The 19,913-nt window shown below is 35.5% G+C and overlaps 1 protein-coding gene across 5 annotated transcripts in view; it reads left to right on the forward strand.

The window, feature by feature from the left end:
• pde1a (phosphodiesterase 1A, calmodulin-dependent) overlaps positions 1-18,243 on the forward strand; it is a 103,167-nt gene extending 84,924 nt beyond the window's left edge. For 3 of the 5 annotated variants that reach the window (XM_089133379.1, XM_089133380.1, XM_089133382.1), the window contains 11 exons: positions 1,765-1,831; positions 1,931-2,047; positions 5,199-5,339; positions 5,546-5,646; positions 9,657-9,782; positions 9,894-9,995; positions 12,147-12,291; positions 12,596-12,677; positions 14,005-14,119; positions 14,205-14,392; positions 16,679-18,243. In XM_089133379.1, the coding sequence (XP_088989505.1) occupies positions 1,765-1,831; positions 1,931-2,047; positions 5,199-5,339; positions 5,546-5,646; positions 9,657-9,782; positions 9,894-9,995; positions 12,147-12,291; positions 12,596-12,677; positions 14,005-14,119; positions 14,205-14,392; positions 16,679-16,947 (1,453 nt within the window). In that variant the 3' untranslated portion in view covers positions 16,948-18,243. The remainder of the gene's footprint in view (positions 1-1,764; positions 1,832-1,930; positions 2,048-5,198; positions 5,340-5,545; positions 5,647-9,656; positions 9,783-9,893; positions 9,996-12,146; positions 12,292-12,595; positions 12,678-14,004; positions 14,120-14,204; positions 14,393-16,678) is intronic. The other 2 variants (XM_039683491.2, XM_039683492.2) reach the window with 1 other exon arrangement.
• Positions 18,244-19,913: the final 1,670 nt, after the last annotated feature.

The following is a 19,913-nucleotide window of genomic DNA, read 5'->3' on the forward strand; positions in this document are numbered from 1 at the left end:
TACCTTTTATATTTTTCATTCTATGGCGGAAACAAGCTTCCATAATAACGCAAACCCAGTCAAACGTTTGAAAAATGTTCTAAAATAGGTCATTGAAGGTGCGCCTTATAGTGCTTATAGTATATAGTACTGCCGCTTGTACTTAAAGGGATAGTTCACAAAAAAATATATCTATATATGTCATAATTTTGTTTCCGACTAGTCGACTAAGGCCAACAGCGCCAACTAGTGGTTGTGACAGTCGACTAGTCGACTAGTTGATGAAACCCCTAGTGTACACGCAATTGTATGTTTAATAACTTTTAAAGGTACTTTTCCAGGATTTAGATTAGAGTGAAATCAGGGCCGTAAAGACACTGGGCATGGACTGCGTTTGCGTCGAAGACTCAGGGTCTATGCAAGAGCATTTCTGCAACACAGAATCTCCTACGAAGCAAAACCAAAAACATTGTTTTTGTTCCTTTTTTGATCATTTTTGATCCATTAATGCATCTCTCACAGTGTGAATGAAATAATTAAGATGATTTTGTCTTTGAAGGCAGCTGCTTGTGTAGGCTGTAGACAGCAATGCGGCACACTAGGTTTTGAGACAGAGCCTTTAAGCCTCTTTAGTGAGTTTAAATCAAACAGACGGTCTCATTTCACAGACCTTGCATCTTTCTTTTCTAACTGGGAATAGTTAGACACAGAAGAAACACACTGAAGGGCTTGTTCTGCATAATCTTTTCCAGTAACTAAAAATGAACATCTCAATGTCCTCTTCTCTGTGGCATGTACCCTCATGTCTGAGTAATGTGCGCGCGCTGCCTCCCTCATTTCCATGGAAACTCCTTCAGAATGTCAGAGACACCTGTTGAGCTTGAGGCGCTGATCACCGCGTGTGTGATATCGAACGGATGTATGGGGCTCACTTAATGATTAAAGACATTCAAATGAGAAAAACATCTGTTATTTTGTGGAAAAAAAGAAGATAAGCCAGACTTTCAGAAATTTGTCCTGGAATAGTAAATATCGACATTATGTAGTATTATTTTTGAGTAACGTGACGTTTTCATTATTAAGTGCTTTTCCACCCTCATTTAAAAAGGAAAGTTTTAGTGTTATGACCTGTTTTCTTTCTTTCTTTTTTTTCTGGTTAAAAAATATTCCCACTTGAAGGCACTTTATACTGCAGGGAATACAGTTCTGTGAAGATTCGGTCATCTACTGTACATCAAAATGTCTTTTTTGACTTTACTGCAACTTTTTATCTCTTAAACACTTCCATAAAGCCCCATTTTATACCTCAGACTTTACTAAAACCATTCTAATTGTGAGGAACAATTTAATGATCTTACATTGTAACTTATGGTATAAGCGCAAAGGGGTCAAATCGTTTATCTGAGGTCCACTCAACTGAAGTCATAGTGTAAAGTTAAGTAAATTGTTTCTTCTTTTTAAAAAAAAATATATATTTATTGCATCATTCATTAAGTTTTTTACCCCCTTTCAACCCCTGGCTATTTTTCCTTCATGGCTTCCATGTAAATAAGTAGTCATCCATTAAACATTTTATTTTGCACTGCAGAACTCCCCAAAAATGTTCAATGTCAACTACCCAAATGCAATTTTTACATATAGATTTGTTTTTTGTTTTTTTACTGAGATGTACCTTGTTAAAAATAAACTAACTTCAGCATGTAATGATGGTTTGTGTGTGTGTGTGTGTGTGTGTGTGTGTGTGTGTGTGTGTGTGTGTGTGTGTGTGTGTGTGTGTGTTTGCAGAATGTACAGAAGAACATCCAACATGGCAGGGTTGACCTATCCACCATCTGTCATTTCAGTTCTAAAGGTACACATTATTTTGCAGTAGATTATAACGTGGATTTAGTTTTATTTCCTTAAAGTTTTATATCTGCCACCAATTCATGCAAATCTTCCTACTTTTCAGGATGTTGATAAATGGTCATTTGACGTCTTCACGCTCCAAGAGGCGAGCAGCGAACACGCTCTGAAGTTCCTGGTGTATGAACTGCTCACCAGATATGACCTGATCAGCCGCTTCAGGGTACGAGAGACTCAGAAAACCAGACACACACCTAAACTGAGATATCAAACACATTGCTTACTTTGGATTCTGACTCATACGCCCATAGGGAAACTCTCATATTGCCACTAATCTGTAATTAAATTTCATTCATTCATTTAATACACTTGAACTTGTTCCCTTTTTCACGCTCCATGAGGACATAGGCTTTCAAGCTTCAAAATGAAGGAAAAAGAACCATATCAAATATCATAAATGTAACCCATATGACTTGACGTGCACAATATTCAAAGACTTCTGAATTCCTCCTACTAGAGTCGGTATGCATTGACGTCACTTCCCCGTCGGGACACGCCACCTCAGCAGGACTATCTTGTAGCATGACTGGGGCCACGTTTACACAAAGCCGGGTATTTAGCAAAACGAATATTTTCCCCCTCTCCGTTTTCAAAAATAACATCGTTTAGAGAGTTGTACCTTGTATAGTTTTCTAGTCTATTTATTGTTTTAATTGCTTGCTTGCTTGTTGTTGTTGTTTTATCTTATGTTAATGTACAGCACTTTGGTCAACCTCGGTTGTTTTTAAATGTGCTTTATAAATAAAGTTGGTATGGTATGGTATGGTTTACACACCCGCATAAATACGCCGTCGAGTGCCATCATAACTATGCCAAACCTATTGGCGGCAGTGTAGGGGTTAAGGATAAAGCCAAGCAAGCCAATCAGAATCAGAAAGAGAGAACCTAAAACGCCGTTTCTCCCAGTTCACACGACAACACATAACCGGCGTTTTCAGAAATCTCCGGAGTTTTTAGAAATAATCGTTTTCAGTGATAAAAACGGCGTTTTCGTGTAAATGAGAGGGCAACATCGTGTGAAGGAGGCCTGGATTTAATAGGGAAAACTGCGAAAACGCGAGTAAAACAAACGATTATCTGCTTAAAGTAAAGGATGTTGGACTCGGCAGTGTTCTTTAATTACAACTCACCAAAGAACCAGTGGTCCATGGTCATTGACATGTGGCCAGGAATCTGGTTTCCTGACATTTATATGTACCTGATTTAGAAGATTTACATGTACCTGTGTTTAGCATCAGCCACTTGTGATTCGATTGACCAAAACACATCTTAATACCAGGTGTAAACAGAGCCAATAATCAATAAATCAATAGCAGATCAAATGATCAATTGAAAATATCAAACTCCATAATGATTCGTTCACAAATCATTCACGACACAAAGCTGTTGTATGGTATCAAATGACTTTTTGGATTACTTTTATGATACATTTAGGGTGCTTTTGCTTCATTTTTGAATGCTTTGTAATTGCATAGAAAAAGGTAACAAGCACATCATGTTCTCTTTGTGTTTAACGGAAGAAAGTCATACAGTTTTGAAACAACATGAACGTGAGTTGTTATGTTAACTATTTCTTATGATTTCATCCTTTTGGAATTACACTTTTTTTTTGTAACCAACGTTGGTGTTGTTTTTAAAGCATATTATTACCCTGTAACAAGAGAATTATATGTGATATATGAGGCATCTGACATTTTCCATCCCTTCTCTTTCTTTGTTTTTCACCATTGTGTCAGCTCTCGTCACTTCTTAACCTTTTCACAAGTGCGGTGATGATGGACTCTCAACTAACGCACACACACACACAGAGCCCCATGATTACAATTGGCATGCAACAGACACGCATTGCCTGTGTTTGGGTTTAGTTGGTTAGGCATGGAGTCCCTACTGTCCGTGCGATTACACATGCATATTTCCTTGCTGAATGCCTGTAACATGCTCCATTAATCTGCTGTGCAGGACATTTAAAGCCTCAGACTGCAGCTTGAAGGCCCTTTCTCTGTCTCTATTCGGGTTGGGAATCTAAAAATAAACCCAGTTTTTCTTTTCTTTTCTTTAACACAGTGGGTTTATATGTTTTTTAAAGAAGTATCTTTTATTTATCTTTGAATTTATTTGATCTAAAATAGAGTAAAAACTAATATTGTGAAAAATTATTATATTTTAAAACACTATTTTTTGTTTTAATATTTTGTAAAATGTAATTTATTCCTGTGATGCAAAGCTGAATTTTCAGCATCATTATTCCAGTCTTCAGTGTCACATGATCCTTCAGAAATCACCCTGTTATGCTGATTTAGTGCTCAATTATTATTAGTGCTCAATTATTAAATATAATTATAGGATATTATAATTATTATCAATTTTGAAAACATTTGTGCTAAAATGTTTTATGGAAACTGATATTTCTACAAAAAAAAGCTCAAAAGAACCACACTTTGTTATATTATAAATATTGTTACTATCAATTGAATCAGTTTAATGCATTTTGTGGAATAAAAGTATTAATTTTAAACATCTCAACTCAGCCATACCTTTAAATTGGACAGTGAATCAGGGTTTCCACAATTATTTATTTATTTATTAATTTATTTTAAATCAGTTTTGCCATCACAGGAGTAAATGACATTTTATAATATATTCAAATAAAAAACAGATATTTTTTAATTGTTGTAATGTTTCCCAACATTTTTTTACTGTATTTTTAATCAAATAAATGCTTGGTCTTGGTGCCCATAAAATACTTTTAAAAAATGTTCATTCCAAACTATTATACTATTCATTCATATATTGAATTAGGAATTAATGAATTATCGAAAAAAAAAAAGTTTGCTTTTGTAAATCATATTAGTTAAATATGAAATATTTATCTTTATCTTTCATTTATTTTATTTTTCAGTTGTAGTATATTACTTCAACTAGAACAGTTGCAAAGCAACATTTAAACATTTCCTCTGCAATGTTATAAATGTCTATCTATTATCAATTTAATATGTTCTCACTAAATAATATTATTTTTGGTAGCAATTTATTTTACAGTCCTGTTTCGCATTTACACACATACTTGTAGTTATGACGCTAATGACTACTAACCCTGAATCTACCTAACCTTAACCCCTGTTGTGACCTCATATTAGCCAGTACTTTCTTAAGCACACTGTTAGAACATTAAAAGTGCACGTACTGTAAAAATAAAGTGCATCCTTAATTTCTTTCAAAAACACTTTTACTGACACCAAACTGTTGAACACACAAACTGTTGAAATGCACAACAAGCGCTCTACTTGTGTAACTGGGACTGTTCTTCTCTGTAGATACCAGTGTCCTCCTTGGTGTCATTCGTGGAAGCTCTGGAAATGGGCTACAGCAAGCACAGAAACCCCTACCACAATCTGATCCACGCTGCTGATGTCACGCAGACGGCACACTATCTGATGCTCCACACCGGCATTATGGTGAGGGCGCTCACTCAGTGGGTTTTGTGTGCATGTCTCGCACTGACAAAACAAATAGGACATCTGTTTGTAGTCAACACGAAATGAACGCTTGAGGTCTTAACTTGCAGGTTAATAGGCGCAGCTGTTGAAATGCGTTTAAATGATGTTGAATGATGGTAATGATGATGATTTGGGTAATGGCTGACTGGTCTGCTCTCCCACAGCACTGGCTCACTGAACTGGAAATATTGGCCATGGTGTTTGCTGCTGCTATCCACGACTTTGAACACACTGGAACGACCAATAACTTCCACATCCAGACCAGGTGTGTGATGACCTCCAATTAAAAGCAACCAATAATCTCAATACGTAAATTGTGCAAAATTGAAATAAGCTGCCGTAATGATGCTCTGTGTTTTCGTATGAAGGTAAGTGTTATGAAAACTAGCTTTGAAACACACCATCACATCAAGCCTTATGATCTAGAGCAGCGCTATCTTAGTTTTATTATAATTTTATTCATATTTTGAATCAGAACATGTTCTTTTATTTTTAAGTTCAGTTTTAGTTCATTTTTACAGTTTTTATTTACAGTTTTCCAATTTTCGTTTAGTTTTTTTTTAATAAATATGTATATTTTATTGTATTTTAGCTTAATTTCAGTTAACACTTAATAGAAATGTTATTAATGTTTTTAGTTTACAACAATAACCCTGACCTAGTGCAGATTCAATTCAAATGTTGATAGTTATATTTAGTACCTAAACGGTTTATTTCTCAGTACATAAAGAATTATTGTTGATTTTATATTTTATTATAAAGTAATTTTTATTTAGGTTTTTTTTTTAATCTATGTAAACATTTTCCCATTATTAATCAATACTTATATAATTAATATTTAATATATACATTGATTTATATATTTATATTTATAAAAATACTCTCATTTCACATTTATTTATAATAATTGTATGTATCATTAATATTTATAAATAGCATTTATTGAGCTTTACCCACCAATTGGGTGATGGATATTTGTACCAATGCAAGCTTATCACAATGCATTATGGAATTGCCTTCTCTGTGAAGACTGAGCGATACTATCTCAGAATCTCAGAAACATAATGGTCCTACCTACCATTTGGAACGAATTGAATGCATCTGTGATGCATTAGAATGCTGCCTGCGTAGGTGTGTGTGAGAGTGTGTGTTTATTTATAATAGAGAGAGAGAATCCACTGGTGTGACACAGTCTATCTTCCTTGTGGTGGGCTATATCGTGGGGCTGAGAGTGGAATTTATCACGTTTTCAATTAATCTTCAGTGGCAGAATCTGCGTCAGAATCTACGTTCATGTTATTGTTGCTCTGTGTTGGTTCACGTCAGGCCGCACATCTTATTCACGATACATGCCCAAGGATCCTTGAGATCTTTTTACAGCAGGCGTCATTTTGCATGACGGCCCATAGCAGACATCATTCTTCGAAGAAGTACATCACAGCACTAGCACCGATGGCAAGGATAGATCTGCAGTATACAGAGATTTTGGAGGAGCGCTCCATCATCAGTGAATTGTGGGAGACAAGGCTTGTGTTAAGGGGGAAATGGAGCCATTACTCTTAATGTCTCTGATTACAGCTGATGTTCCACCTTGTCTTGTAGTTCACTTCTGATTTACTCCTCAAGTGAATGAAAAGTAAATCTCCTGAGTACTGTCTGTCAGTCACTGAATAAAAGGGATTTTCTCCGAAATATATTTGTGTGGAAAGGCGAAAAGTTGGATGCAGACTGGCAGGAACTTACAGTAAGATATAGTTCTTCAGGACTTTGGGTTCAGAAAAATAACCCCTATTTTTATTGAGAAACTTTTTTTTTTTTTTTTTTTTTTGACTATATAGGGTTCTTGGGGTACGGAGACCATAAGGTGGAAAAATATGAGAAAATATCAAGTCAATGAGCTCCATCACAAAAACGCTTGCTTTCACTTGCAAAACCTTTTTGTTTTTAAAGTCAGTATCGGTAAAGACATTTATGATGCTGCAAAAGATTTAAAATTTCAACTAAATGCTGCTCTTTTAAGCATTCTATTCATCAAACAGTCCTGAAAGAAAATTGGGTTACGAGTCCAGTTACCCATGTAAATACTATGTACTTATTTTAGTAACTACAATTACTGGGTAACAACTAGTACTAACCTTGAACCTACCCCTGTTCCATGTACTTACCTTATATTAGCCAGTACTTTCTAGGTAAGTACACTGTAAGTACTGTACTGTAAAAGGAAGCGTTACCGAAAATTGATCACAGCTTCCACAAAAACTCTGATACTGAAGAAGCACAACGGTTTAAAACATTGATGATAATAATAAATGTTTCTTAATCACGTAATCAGCATATTAGAAAGGTTCCTAAAGGATCATGTGACACTGAAGACTTGAGGAATGATGCTGAAAATTCAGCTTTGCATCACAGAAATAAATACTATATTTTTTACAGTATTTTTGATCAAATAAATGCCTATTTGGTGAGCATAAGAGATTTCTTTTTCAAAAACATAAAAAATAATAATATTTTTTTTACAATTTTTTTGTAACTGTATTGTTACAATACAGGTTCTTCAAGCATACATTTTCTTTTTCTTGTTTAAAGCATCAGCACATATGGTTTACTTAAAAAAAAATGGTTTTTTTTTTTCATCTTTTATATAAATCCATTTTTCCTCCTCTTTCTTTTTTACATGGGACACAAAAGGAGGAAATCTGAAAATGTCCGAGCTCCAAAAAATGAAAGTAGCCTACATAGTGACCCAAACCGACCAACACTAAAATTGCAAGCTCATGTGCAAATCGTGCCATTTCACCATTAGTCTCGTTACCAAACTTATGAATAAAAACCTAATTGAATATGTACAAGTGCAACCAAGATCTTGTGCTAAATTGAAAAGTTGCCCCTTTAGACCTGCCATGCCAACGATGCAATGCAATTGGTTCTAGTGTGTCACATGACTGTTTTGAAAAACGAAGCAATTTTTTCAGTGAAAAATAACATTTAAATGTCGTTCTTATCACCACACAAAACTTCAAAGGACTTGAAAGGTACTGCATGAGTCATATCTATTTTCAAGCTATTTTTATGGTGGATTTTTTTTTTTTTTGTCTTTTGAAGCTTGACAGCCCCTGGTGACAATAAGCTTTCAAATATTGTAGAACATCTTTTGTGTTCCACGAAAGAAAGAAAGAAAGAAAGTCGTACAGACTTGGAAATGACATGAAGGTGAATAAATCATGAAGGGATTTTTGGTGTACTAACCTTTTAAAAAGTTACTGCAATGGCATAAAGGTGTCAAAGTAATTGGAACATATACTATACACACTAAAAGGTTCTATCAGCGCTACGTATTTGGAACCCCTAAAGGTTCTATACACGCTTAAAAAAGGGTTCCTCTGGGTTCTATATAGACCCTTTTACAGTTGGTAAACATGGTGACGCTCTTTTTGTGGGCGGAGCTTAGGTGGAGGCAAAAAGATCCATCTGGCCACTTCACTAACGCTAGTTAGCAAGGATTGTTAGCTTGTTTTTTAACAATGACTGGAGAAAATCCGATATTATCTTAATGTGTAAGGTTACTCAGTGTCCAGGACCGCGATTGTTATTTCCAAAAGTTATTTTTAACGGACGGAACCAGATTGGCCGACCTGTAGCCGCCTACACGCTCACTCATGGACGATCTGACAGGATTAACGTACGTTACCTCGGTTGAGTGGCCTGACTTCTACACCTACCTTATAGAGAAAACGATCGTAAAGAGAAACTGAGGCATATAAATCTTTAGATGCCTATATGGTCCTGTACAAGACTTGTGTGTATGATCCGCAGTTCTGCCAAGCCAGCGCCGAGACCACGACAATGTAAAGAGTGACATTACAGTGCGATTTTAATGATGTGAATATTTTCTAGAAATAAAAGTTCCAGATACAGCATATTCATTTTTCATCAATTCTTACACCAAACAACACAACAAGATGACATTTAATAATAGTAACAATTATTTAAGCTCATTATTATGTAGCCGAATCTTTGCTGTTTTGCATTGGCCGTCTGCAGTTTTCACTTGTTTTGCCTCCAGCTAGCGCCGTGACGTAACTGTGACGTCGGCGCAAAAGGGGTCTATAGAACCCTGGGGTTCCGTACTTGGCCAATAGAACCTTTTATCAAAAAAATGGTTCTGTATAGATCCATATTTGAAGCAGGGGATGGAACCATTTCTGGTTCTAAATAGAACCATTTCTTGTGTAGGACATTTTTTAATTGGCCTCTTCCTTTGCTTCTGCACAGATCAGAAGTGGCCATCCTGTACAACGATCGCTCGGTTCTGGAAAACCACCATGTGAGCGCAGCCTACAGGCTCATGCAAGAGGATGAGATGAACATCCTGGTCAACCTCTCAAAAGATGACTGGAGGTACGCTGGGGTTCGACACTCAATGGGTAACGCTGTCCTCGGACGTCCCATTCTGCGGATGGAGGATGTGCTTTGAGTTCTGATGAACCGCTGTGTTTGTGCTTCCCACAGGGAGCTGCGGACGCTGGTGATCGAGATGGTCATGAGCACAGATATGTCCTGCCATTTCCAGCAGATCAAGACCATGAGGAACACACTGCAGCAGCCGGAGGGGTGAGTGACGCCCGTGCTGTTCTCTCTGAGCGCTTGTGAACACGAGGGTGTTAATGAACGAGTGTCATACTTCTTGCGGAGCACCCATTACAACCGGGGCGCTATGACGTACAGTATTCATTGATTAAATAAATGTGTCAACTTCTAAAGTTTACTATAGCTTATTCATTAACTTTTGTTTTGTGTCCATCAAGCTTCAAACAGATCATTGAGATTTTTTGTCTCGAGCTCATTAAACACAGGCTCATCAAATTATTGGAAATAAACTAACTAGAACTCCAGGAGCTGTTTTCCTAAGTCATGGGACAAAAAGCATTTCAGATCTATGAGGACATTTCAACTAGAGTTATTTTAAGACTCTTGACGCCTTAAATATCACATTTAAAGTTTATTTTTAAACTCATTTTATGTCTGCCTAGTTTATATCTGTCTGTCTGTTTCAATTGTGGACTTTTTTTTTTGTAAGTGCCAAAGACAAATTTACTTAATATAGCCAATAGACCGTAAAGTAAAAGTGCAGTTCAATAAAGTCTATAATTCTCAACAAAGCTGCATTTATATGATCAAATATGATCAGTAATATTGTGAAATAATATTTTAATTTAAAATATTTATTTTCTATTGTAATATATTTTAAAATGTTATCTATTCCTGTACTGACAAAGCTGAATTTTCAGCATCATCATGACTGCAGTCTTCAGTGCCACATGTTTTGACCATTTCACAATATCTAAAATTTTATTACATTTTCATATGGTAATTGGTATGAAATACATTTTTATTAGTACTTTATTAAAATGATTCCTTTGACATATTCTTTTTTTTTTTCAAATTGACTTCTACTTTATTGCAAATTGTAGAGAAACAGAGAGACAGACTGAGGGGACGATGATGTCATTAAAGGCCACAATATACTCACTGTAAAGTTTTTTTTTTGTTGTTGTTGTTGTTGTTTTTTTGTTCATTTTTCCCTTTGGGGTAAAAAGAAGTTGGAAATACTACATGAGCAGTGGTATACTGTTTGCGAACATCCCGACGCTGCTGATATGATGAATTTGTAAATATGTGCAGCGCGCTTTCCTTTCAATAACAAAATAAACACGCAACAATAATGACAGCAGTGAGAGAACAGTACTTACGAAAGTATCTGATCATAGAGATGTGGATGTTTGCATAAGCTCCGCAGCTTTGCACGTGATGTCACAAGTACTGGCTGGCGGGCAAGAACTTCGTTCTCTAGCTACGAAACCCAGTAAACTAATCAAGGATCTTATCAGGGCGTACGTCGCCAGTTTTAATATACAAAAGTTGGTGTTTTGAGGTGTAAGCGACATGCCAGATATTTGTTGTGTGATTTGTATGTTGTACTTTTACATAATTACGTTTTTCTTTCGCTAAATGTCCCTTTGCGCCACCTGGTGGTCATTTCGCGAACAACTTTGAAATAAGGCTGGTTTATTTTTGCCGCGGTGGTAAGTGGCATTCTGGTTGTCCACCTGCTGTAATATTGTACACTTATTACTTTACTACATTACAGCCTAATAGATTGCTAACAGGATTATACGCATGTTAATCTTTTTTGATATCTAATTTTAACATTCAGTGAAGTATGATCAAAATAGTTAATTGATAGTAGTATTGGAAATTTGCAATTCCCTTGGCTGGCCACTGTTTGTCGCCATTTTTTCAACGTTTGTTGCCCGCCAGGTATCCATGGTAGTCACGTGACTGCAAAGTATGAATTCAGTGCTGTGGTAAAGTCGCGTCACGTTCATTTATAAACCACTTTATACAATAGATAGCTTAAAATCAAGCAGCTTTACAGTATTAAACATGAAAAAAAAACAGTGTCTCTTTCAATTACAATTACAACAACATTTACTCGAAACGACTCTCCAGTGTGTTCATGGTCTCACTCGTAGACGTCAAATGAACTGACGAAGATTTCCATGTCTTCGTTTTGCTCTTATTTTGTTCGAAATTTTGTTACACCTGTTTGTTCTTTGATTTTGCTTGAAGTATATCTGGGCTTTAAGACACAATCCTCCCATGTCCTGACTCCTTTGATTGCGAATATATGCGAATGTGTGTGTAATTTACGGATTCATAATTTGTTTCCAAACTCTCTGTTTTTGTATCTGACTGATGAAGCTGTGATGAATGTGTGTCTATCAGAATAGACAAGGCTAAAGTGCTGTCCCTGATGCTGCACGCGGCTGATATCAGTCACCCTGCTAAGGGCTGGAAGCTGCACTACCGCTGGACACAAGCCCTCATGGAGGAGTTCTTCAGACAGGTACACACGTCATTTTTATATCCAATAACACAAGCAGAACTCCCAGAGATACATACTTACTATAGACACACACATTATCTGGGTGAACTGTTGGAGAAAGTTTGAATCCTTCGAAGAGCTTATAAACATACACCTACTTTGTGAAAACTTTCCAGCAAATTTTGAGGGAAAATCCTGTTGGCTTAGAAATCATGAGAACATGATGTCTCTGTCTGTCTGGCTTTAAAACAGTCTTTTATTAGACTGTTCACAAGGCTTTGAACCATGAGTAATTCTTTCTGATTCTTTATTATTGTCTCTGCAGGGTGACAAGGAGGCAGAACTAGGGCTGCCGTTCTCTCCTCTATGTGACCGGAAAGCCACCATGATTGCCCAGTCTCAGATAGGTAAAGCTTACACACACATTGACATGTGACCTCTGAGTGTGAAACAGCACTATTATCTCTGCAGTATATACTGTAATATGTATGCTTGCTTGGTCAATTTTGTGTATGGAATACACAGACAATCTGATACATTTTCCAAAAGAAGCACACTGCATACTGTATCCCACAATGCAATGCACTCAACTTGACCTTCTATTTTCAAGGTTGATGAACTAGAAGCAATATCAGAATTTTATAGAAAAAAAATTTCTGATCTTTAACCTTTGCATTCTTTAAATCCACAACTAAATCAATTTAAACAGTAATAGTTATTCTTTGTAAATTTAATAATATATTCTTTTCATCTCTCTATTGTGCATATATATATAGAAATATAAATATATTTCTATATATATGCACAATAGAGAGATTTTATATATTTTTATTTTATATATTTTATATATTATATATAAGATATATATAATATAATTATATATAATTATATATAAGGAATCGTGATTTAAGATATATATATAATTATATATATAATTATATATATATATATATTTATATATAAAATTTTATATATTTTTATTTATATATTTATGATTTATATATTTTTATAAATATTTAAATGGTAACACTTTACAATAAGGTTCATTAGTTAACTACATTAGTTAACATTAACTAATAATGAACAAACCTTCTACAGCATTTGTTAATCTTTGTTAATGTTAATTTCGACATTTATTAAAATCTTGTCAACATTAGTTAATGCACTGTGAACTAACATGAACAAACAATGAACAGCTTGATTTGTATTAACTAGCGTTAACAAAGATTAACAAAAACAGTAACAAATCTATTGCTCACGGTTAGTTCATGTTAGTTAATACATTAACTAATATTTAATAAATGAACCTTATTGGAAAGTGTTACCATTTAAATATATTTATTGAGACTTGTTATGTTAGCAATAAAAATAAATGGATAAACAAATGTTAAGTATCTTTTTTTGCAAGATGGTTACTGGATGCCATTAATGAACACTACTTTAATACTGTAGAAATGCTTTTATGAACTATGCTGCAACTATGCTGTTATGAACATAACCATACAGACGTGCCTTCATTCCAGTCATGTTCAGCTCTTTACTGCCATCAAGAGGCTGCTGAGACAATAACATGTAATATTTAATGGAGCTCATAAAATAAATGTGGTTTGATTTAATGACACAATAACTACAGGTGTCTTGATTGAATCCAAACCCATTATTTCTAATGAGTTTCTAGCTGGTTAAATGAATGGCAAAGCCTTCTAAACAAACGACATTGTTTTTCCTTCAAAGGGTTCATCGATTTTATCGTCGAACCCACGTTCTCTGTTCTGGTCGACACCACAGAGAAGATTATTAGTCCTCTCATAGAGGAAGCTGTAAAATCTGGGGGTGTCCGCAGGTCAAGGTGAGGTGATGGTCACATGTTCATCAGGGTAAAGGTGTTTGATTCACTGATGATAATCTGTCTGTAATCTGCTTGTGTGGTGCAGTTTGACGGGTCGGGGCTCAGCCGCGGTGGTGGAGGCGGTACAGAGACACAGCGGTCGGGGTTCCAACGAGGAGCAGGGAGCCACTACGGACTACTCTCTGTGCGGCATCGACCTGAAACATGTCCGACACCTGCTCTCTGAGATCATCCAGAACAACAAGGAGCGCTGGAAAGAGCTGTCTGTTCAAGGTGTGCACTCATCTGTTTGTGTTTCTATACAGTCAACATTCACTATTAGAATAAAAGGTTCAATGGGGTTCTATAGACCATTTCACAAGATGTAAACAACACTGGTCCAGAAGTACTTCCTGTTTCAGTTTTTTAACACTACATAAAAGCTGGGATAAAATACAACCAACAGAACATTTAAAACTGAATCAAAAAGTTAAACAAACAACTTTAAGATGTTTTCTTTACATGTGAAATAAAGAAAATAGTTACAAATGAAACAGGAAGTGCTTCTGGACCATCGTTGTTTACATCTTGTGAAATGGTCTATAGAGACTTCAAGGGTTCTTGACCCAATTTTGAAAAACGTGCTTTATGCCAAAAAAGTTGGATGTTAAAGGTCCCTGACAGCATTCAAAAGACAATTAAAAACTCATCTCTTCCATGAGCACTTAATATATATATATATTAAAAAAAATCCTTACTTGTATGGTTTATACTTGAACTTTGTATTTCGACCACTTCTTGTGTTTTTATCGCCTCTTCACGATGACTTAGTCCTCAGATGTAAGTCGCTTTGGATAAAAGCGTCTGCTAAATGACTAAATGTAAATGTAAATGTAAAGAACTGTCTCAAAGGGATAGTTCACCCAAAAAATACAATTCTGTCATTATTTACTCACCCTCAACTTTTTTTAAATGTCATGCACACACCAAATGTTGTGTTTATATATTTCATGTGGACTTTCCATAGACACTGATTTTATACTGTACAAACTGTATATTCTATCCCCTTACATTAACCCTACCCCTAAACACAATCCATCATAGAAACCTTTCTGCATTTTCACATTTTCAAAAAACTTCCTTTAGCCTTCAAATGGTCTTTGTTTCCTGTTTACACTTCTGGGCTTCGGGGTCTACACGACCCCAACAATTGATTGAGTAATTGTACAAAAAATATACATTTTTAATCATACAAATAATATTCTTTTTTTTACTATTCATTAATGCTGTGTTTTTGGAGATATAAAGTACTTTTGTATCCATATACCACACAATTCCTCAACTACACCATTAGCTTGCATATGAAATAATATTTTTTATGATACATTGCATTTATGCTCTAGTGCTAGGCCTTCATTTCTGTGTAAAAAATTTCAGATTTATGCCGGATTTTATTGATTTTTTTTTTTTTTTTTTTTTTTTGGACACATGAAGGAAATATATTTAGTTTTTTTCGCATTTCCCATTAATTTCAATGTGGAACCCTGAAGACCAGAAGTGTAAACATTTTTTTACATACCTTCAGAACAACTGAATCAAGCCCAGTTTTTTTGTGTGTGTTTTTTTTTTATAGATAGATAATGTATCAAAAGTCACAAAATCTTCCACTGAGATGAAGGGAACCTTTTTTTGTCAAAAAATGTCATCTTTGTGGGTACATTTTGTCCCCATAATGTAGGGTTTACCAGGCAAATCAAACAAAAGTCATTGAAATAGCTCAAAACAACAAATGTTTCAAGTGGTTTCACCAAATTCGACAGAAAATGCTACTTTTAATGAATTTTGTAGTTTCAGAATTATTCAACCCCCTGAATAGAATCCCTCACAACAGCACAAATCTGCAAAAAAACAAAAAACAAAACAGGTTTAGATATTTCATGTGTTCTAGCTCAAGCACACCTGGTGTAACTAATGAAGCCCTTGATTTGTTGAGTGTCACGTAACTCACGTTTGACTTTATGTTAGAAATAACATAACATAAATAATGGAAGTTAAACTCAATTGAATGTCTTTAAAGGGTAACTAAACCTCTGGTCAGATCCACCCACTGGCAATATTTGAAAATCTCCCAGCGGAGATAGAGGGGACGAAATAGATGCTAAAACACTCTATCCTGGTCGTTTTCAATACTCACAATTCCAATTCCTGACTCCCTACAGTGGTTTTGACGACACAAGATGGTTTTTATACTGCCAAGGGCGAAGCTCGTGTGGTGAGCTGAAACCTCTGTACGTCACGAAGTGCGGAACATCCAACTGCAGTAGCCACCGTTCAACCTGAAGAGGGCAGCACTAGGATGTTTTTACACCATATATTGTAGAAATAAAACACTTTATAAACAAACGTCAAAAAAGTTACTCGAATCAATGACTGGTATTAAATAAAGATCCATTCTTACAGATCATTAACTAAAAAAAGTTGGTTAAGTATTTAGTTACTCTTTAAATGATAAGAAAGCTCTTCAGCGCACGGAGATAATAAGGTATCCCAGATCTGATCTCACTCCCTTTCTCTTCCCAGAGTTGGCCAATAAGCAACATGAGAGAATGTCAGACCTGGAAGAGGAGTCCATGAGGAACACACAAGTCACACTGTCCCGCAGCAGCCCAGCCAGAGGGAGTCTCGACTCGGAGTCAAAGTCCCTGAATGAAATTAACAACACGGACTCGACTCACTCGTCCCAGGACTCTCTGGACCAGAGTTCCCAGTCCCCTTTGGAGGGACCGGGTGACGGTTCATCGGAGGAACACAGTTCAGAAACTCTGCCTTGGAACGGTAAAACAGCCTGACGTCTCACGAACGGTACGGAGCCTGAATGTTTTTAATCAGAAACAGGATGATGCACACAGCATTGTCCTCATTGTATTGTAATGCTATTATACTCTCGGGCTCGGAGGGATAATTGTGCAGACGGACGCACGGAATGTCCACGGAGCGACTCCTAGAGACGGTAGTGTGCAGTGTTGTCATGGCGACTGTGTTATTGCTGGAGACAGACCTCTATCGTCCCTTGGATTTTAGCAAGTCCCTGAAACGCAACCTATTTGCTTCCCGGGCTTTTTCCTGTTTGTCAATAAGGTTTGTTCAAAAGTTATTTTATTTTTTACATTTATTTTTTTGTAGACTGTGTCGTTATTTATTAAAGATTACGCAGTTACCCTTTGCACCACAATTAGTTTCCGTATTTTATTCTCGATGCGGTCATGCTTACCAGCTCTTTGCGGCACATTAAGGTCAGAATGACTGGAATATTTTAAGTACTTCATTCTGGCATTATGTGTCTCTGTAGACTTATGAATGTTATCCCCTCCGATTTCCAGAACAATCCATAAAGAGCTTTTTTTTTTATTATTGTAGCATGACACGTATATAGTATTTGCAACTGTAAAATTTTAGTAGAACATGCCGCCTATGAAATCGTGAGCCAATTTTTACCTAAAAGTAGAGGTACATGTCCTCAAGGGGGCGATATTTCATTTTAACAAACCACATTGATGTCCCTTCAATCATGCTCTCTAAATGAACAGAACTGTGTCCCTTTAAATCCATACAGTATTTTAGTACAGCGTCTAAATAAATGTTACATACATTGGCGGTGTTCGGAATGGAATACTAATTCACTGAACACTGTGCAGCATGTACTGTTTAAAATAGTGAAACAGAATGCATTTTGTAACAATCAACATTTAAAACAGTAATATGCTCTATTTTGCATTTACAATCTAGTTTTGTGTAAAAACGTGTTATTTGGAAGCTAATATTGCATTCTATTCATGACACTGGAAATGAACAGGTCAAATTAAGCACATTGCATACATTATTCAGTGTATACTGCTCATTTGGCAGATGTAGATCATTTCAGAATACTGTGCTCTGTATACATAGGCCTACTTTATAAGATACTACAGAAACTGTAAGAGTAGTATGCTTTTCTGAACACAGCCATTCTCAGAATCTCAGAACATGCTAAACATATGCTACCAAATCACTGTATCATGTTTTATAATGTTTATGTGAAAATACTGATTTTTTTTTTTTTTTTTTTTTTTTTGCATTATATATGACATAAATGGCCGAAAACAAGATTTTTGTCATTTGTATTTTATTTCAGGTCTGAGGTTTGGGCTGAAGTAACACTCATCTTCACATACAGAGGTTGAAAGCACATTTGAGCTCAGGGTTGGTTAAATTGTAAAAAGTAAGTTTATTAAACAGAAAGGCATCAAAAAAGAAGACTGCATCTCACATAGTCAGCACATTTGTCCCCAAAGCTGCAAAGAATTTGCGTGTGTGTGTAAATTAAACCATCATAAATTCAGTACAACAAATACTATAATTGTAAAAAAAAAAAAAAATTGTAAGATAAATGTATTTTCTTTGCATTCAATATTAATTGTCATGAAAAGTCATCATGCAAAAAAGACTTTTTTATGGAACAAAATCTTTTTTTTTCTTTTTTCTTTTTTTTTGGTGGGAAATGTACCTAGACATTTCTTAGTTTTGTGAGATTAAGCTATAATTGTTAAGGCTTTATAAACTTGTCTTTATGAATGTGCGATACTGAAGTCAACAATGAGAGACTGAGACATTTTGTTATTCATTCAGTACAGTTTTTGGAAATACTTGTTCAACTACTACAGATTTAAAAAAAAAAAATATGAATATATGGTGCTGTTAACAAGCCCTCATCTGTTCAAACACATTTAAAAATTGCCCTGTTATAATGTAGAAATCTCTTCTGACACAAACTTATAAGGCTGATTTTTTTTCCACATAATTTCATTTTTTTCAGTGTCTGTATGTTTGTGTGTGTGTGTGTGTGTGTGTCAAAAGATCTAAAATAACCATGTTAGCATCAGGGTTTGAAAAAAACCCTTTTCACTCACTGACATATTTGGCTACTAAACTTCTACTAGCCAAAACAAACCTATCAGAAATAAACCAGATTATCAGTCACAGCTTAGATTTAAATATATTTATTATTAAATCTGATTCTGAATCATTGCATTGCTTTCAGCTTTACAACAGTCGATCAATGTTTGCGGATATCATTCAAATAAAATGGAAATAAAAACAAAATTCTCTGTGACCTCTCGTATAGTTGCCAAGAGTTGACCTTTTTGCCCTCAGGTCTTGGAAATTAATGAGAACGGGTTGGAAAAGTGGCCTCTTGATTGACTAGGGCACTGGCGGAGAGTTAACTGGTCGAACAGCAGACAGAAAGTGCCGTGGACAGTTGTTTATCACACACCAGTCCAAACCAGTAAAACTATTCATAACACACAGAAGTTCACTTCAAGAATGAACTAAGTGTTGTTAGACTTTGAATTAAGGCATTTGTAAAAAGAGCAAATGGAAAGAGAAAGTGCAATATATATGATTTCTCTTTGCTATGAAGTATATTTAGGCTATTCAAGCCACAAATTATTGTTACTGAAATATGCACAATATCCTAGGGTGAAGTCACTATACGTACATATACAGTATTTGTCCTAAATTCTTGTGTTTTTGTTTAATGGAAAATTAGCCCTTTGTAAGTGACGCTTTGCTGCCGAATGATTTTTAACTGCTGGAGTCATAGTTTGGCTCTGTCAGTGTGCATAACAATGTGTTGAATTTGAATTTGAATTTTAATTCTTTCCCCACCATTGACGGAAATTCTATATTCTGTAGACGCTATTACACGTCTTTAAGTTCTGAATGAGTACTGAAACCTCCTGATCAAAATAACACAGGCGAATAAGAAGCAGAAACT

The sequence above is a fragment of the Pimephales promelas genome, chromosome 7 (genome assembly GCF_988280905.1).
Source record: "Pimephales promelas chromosome 7, fPimPro1.hap1.1, whole genome shotgun sequence".
Classification (NCBI taxonomy): domain Eukaryota; kingdom Metazoa; phylum Chordata; class Actinopteri; order Cypriniformes; family Leuciscidae; genus Pimephales; species Pimephales promelas.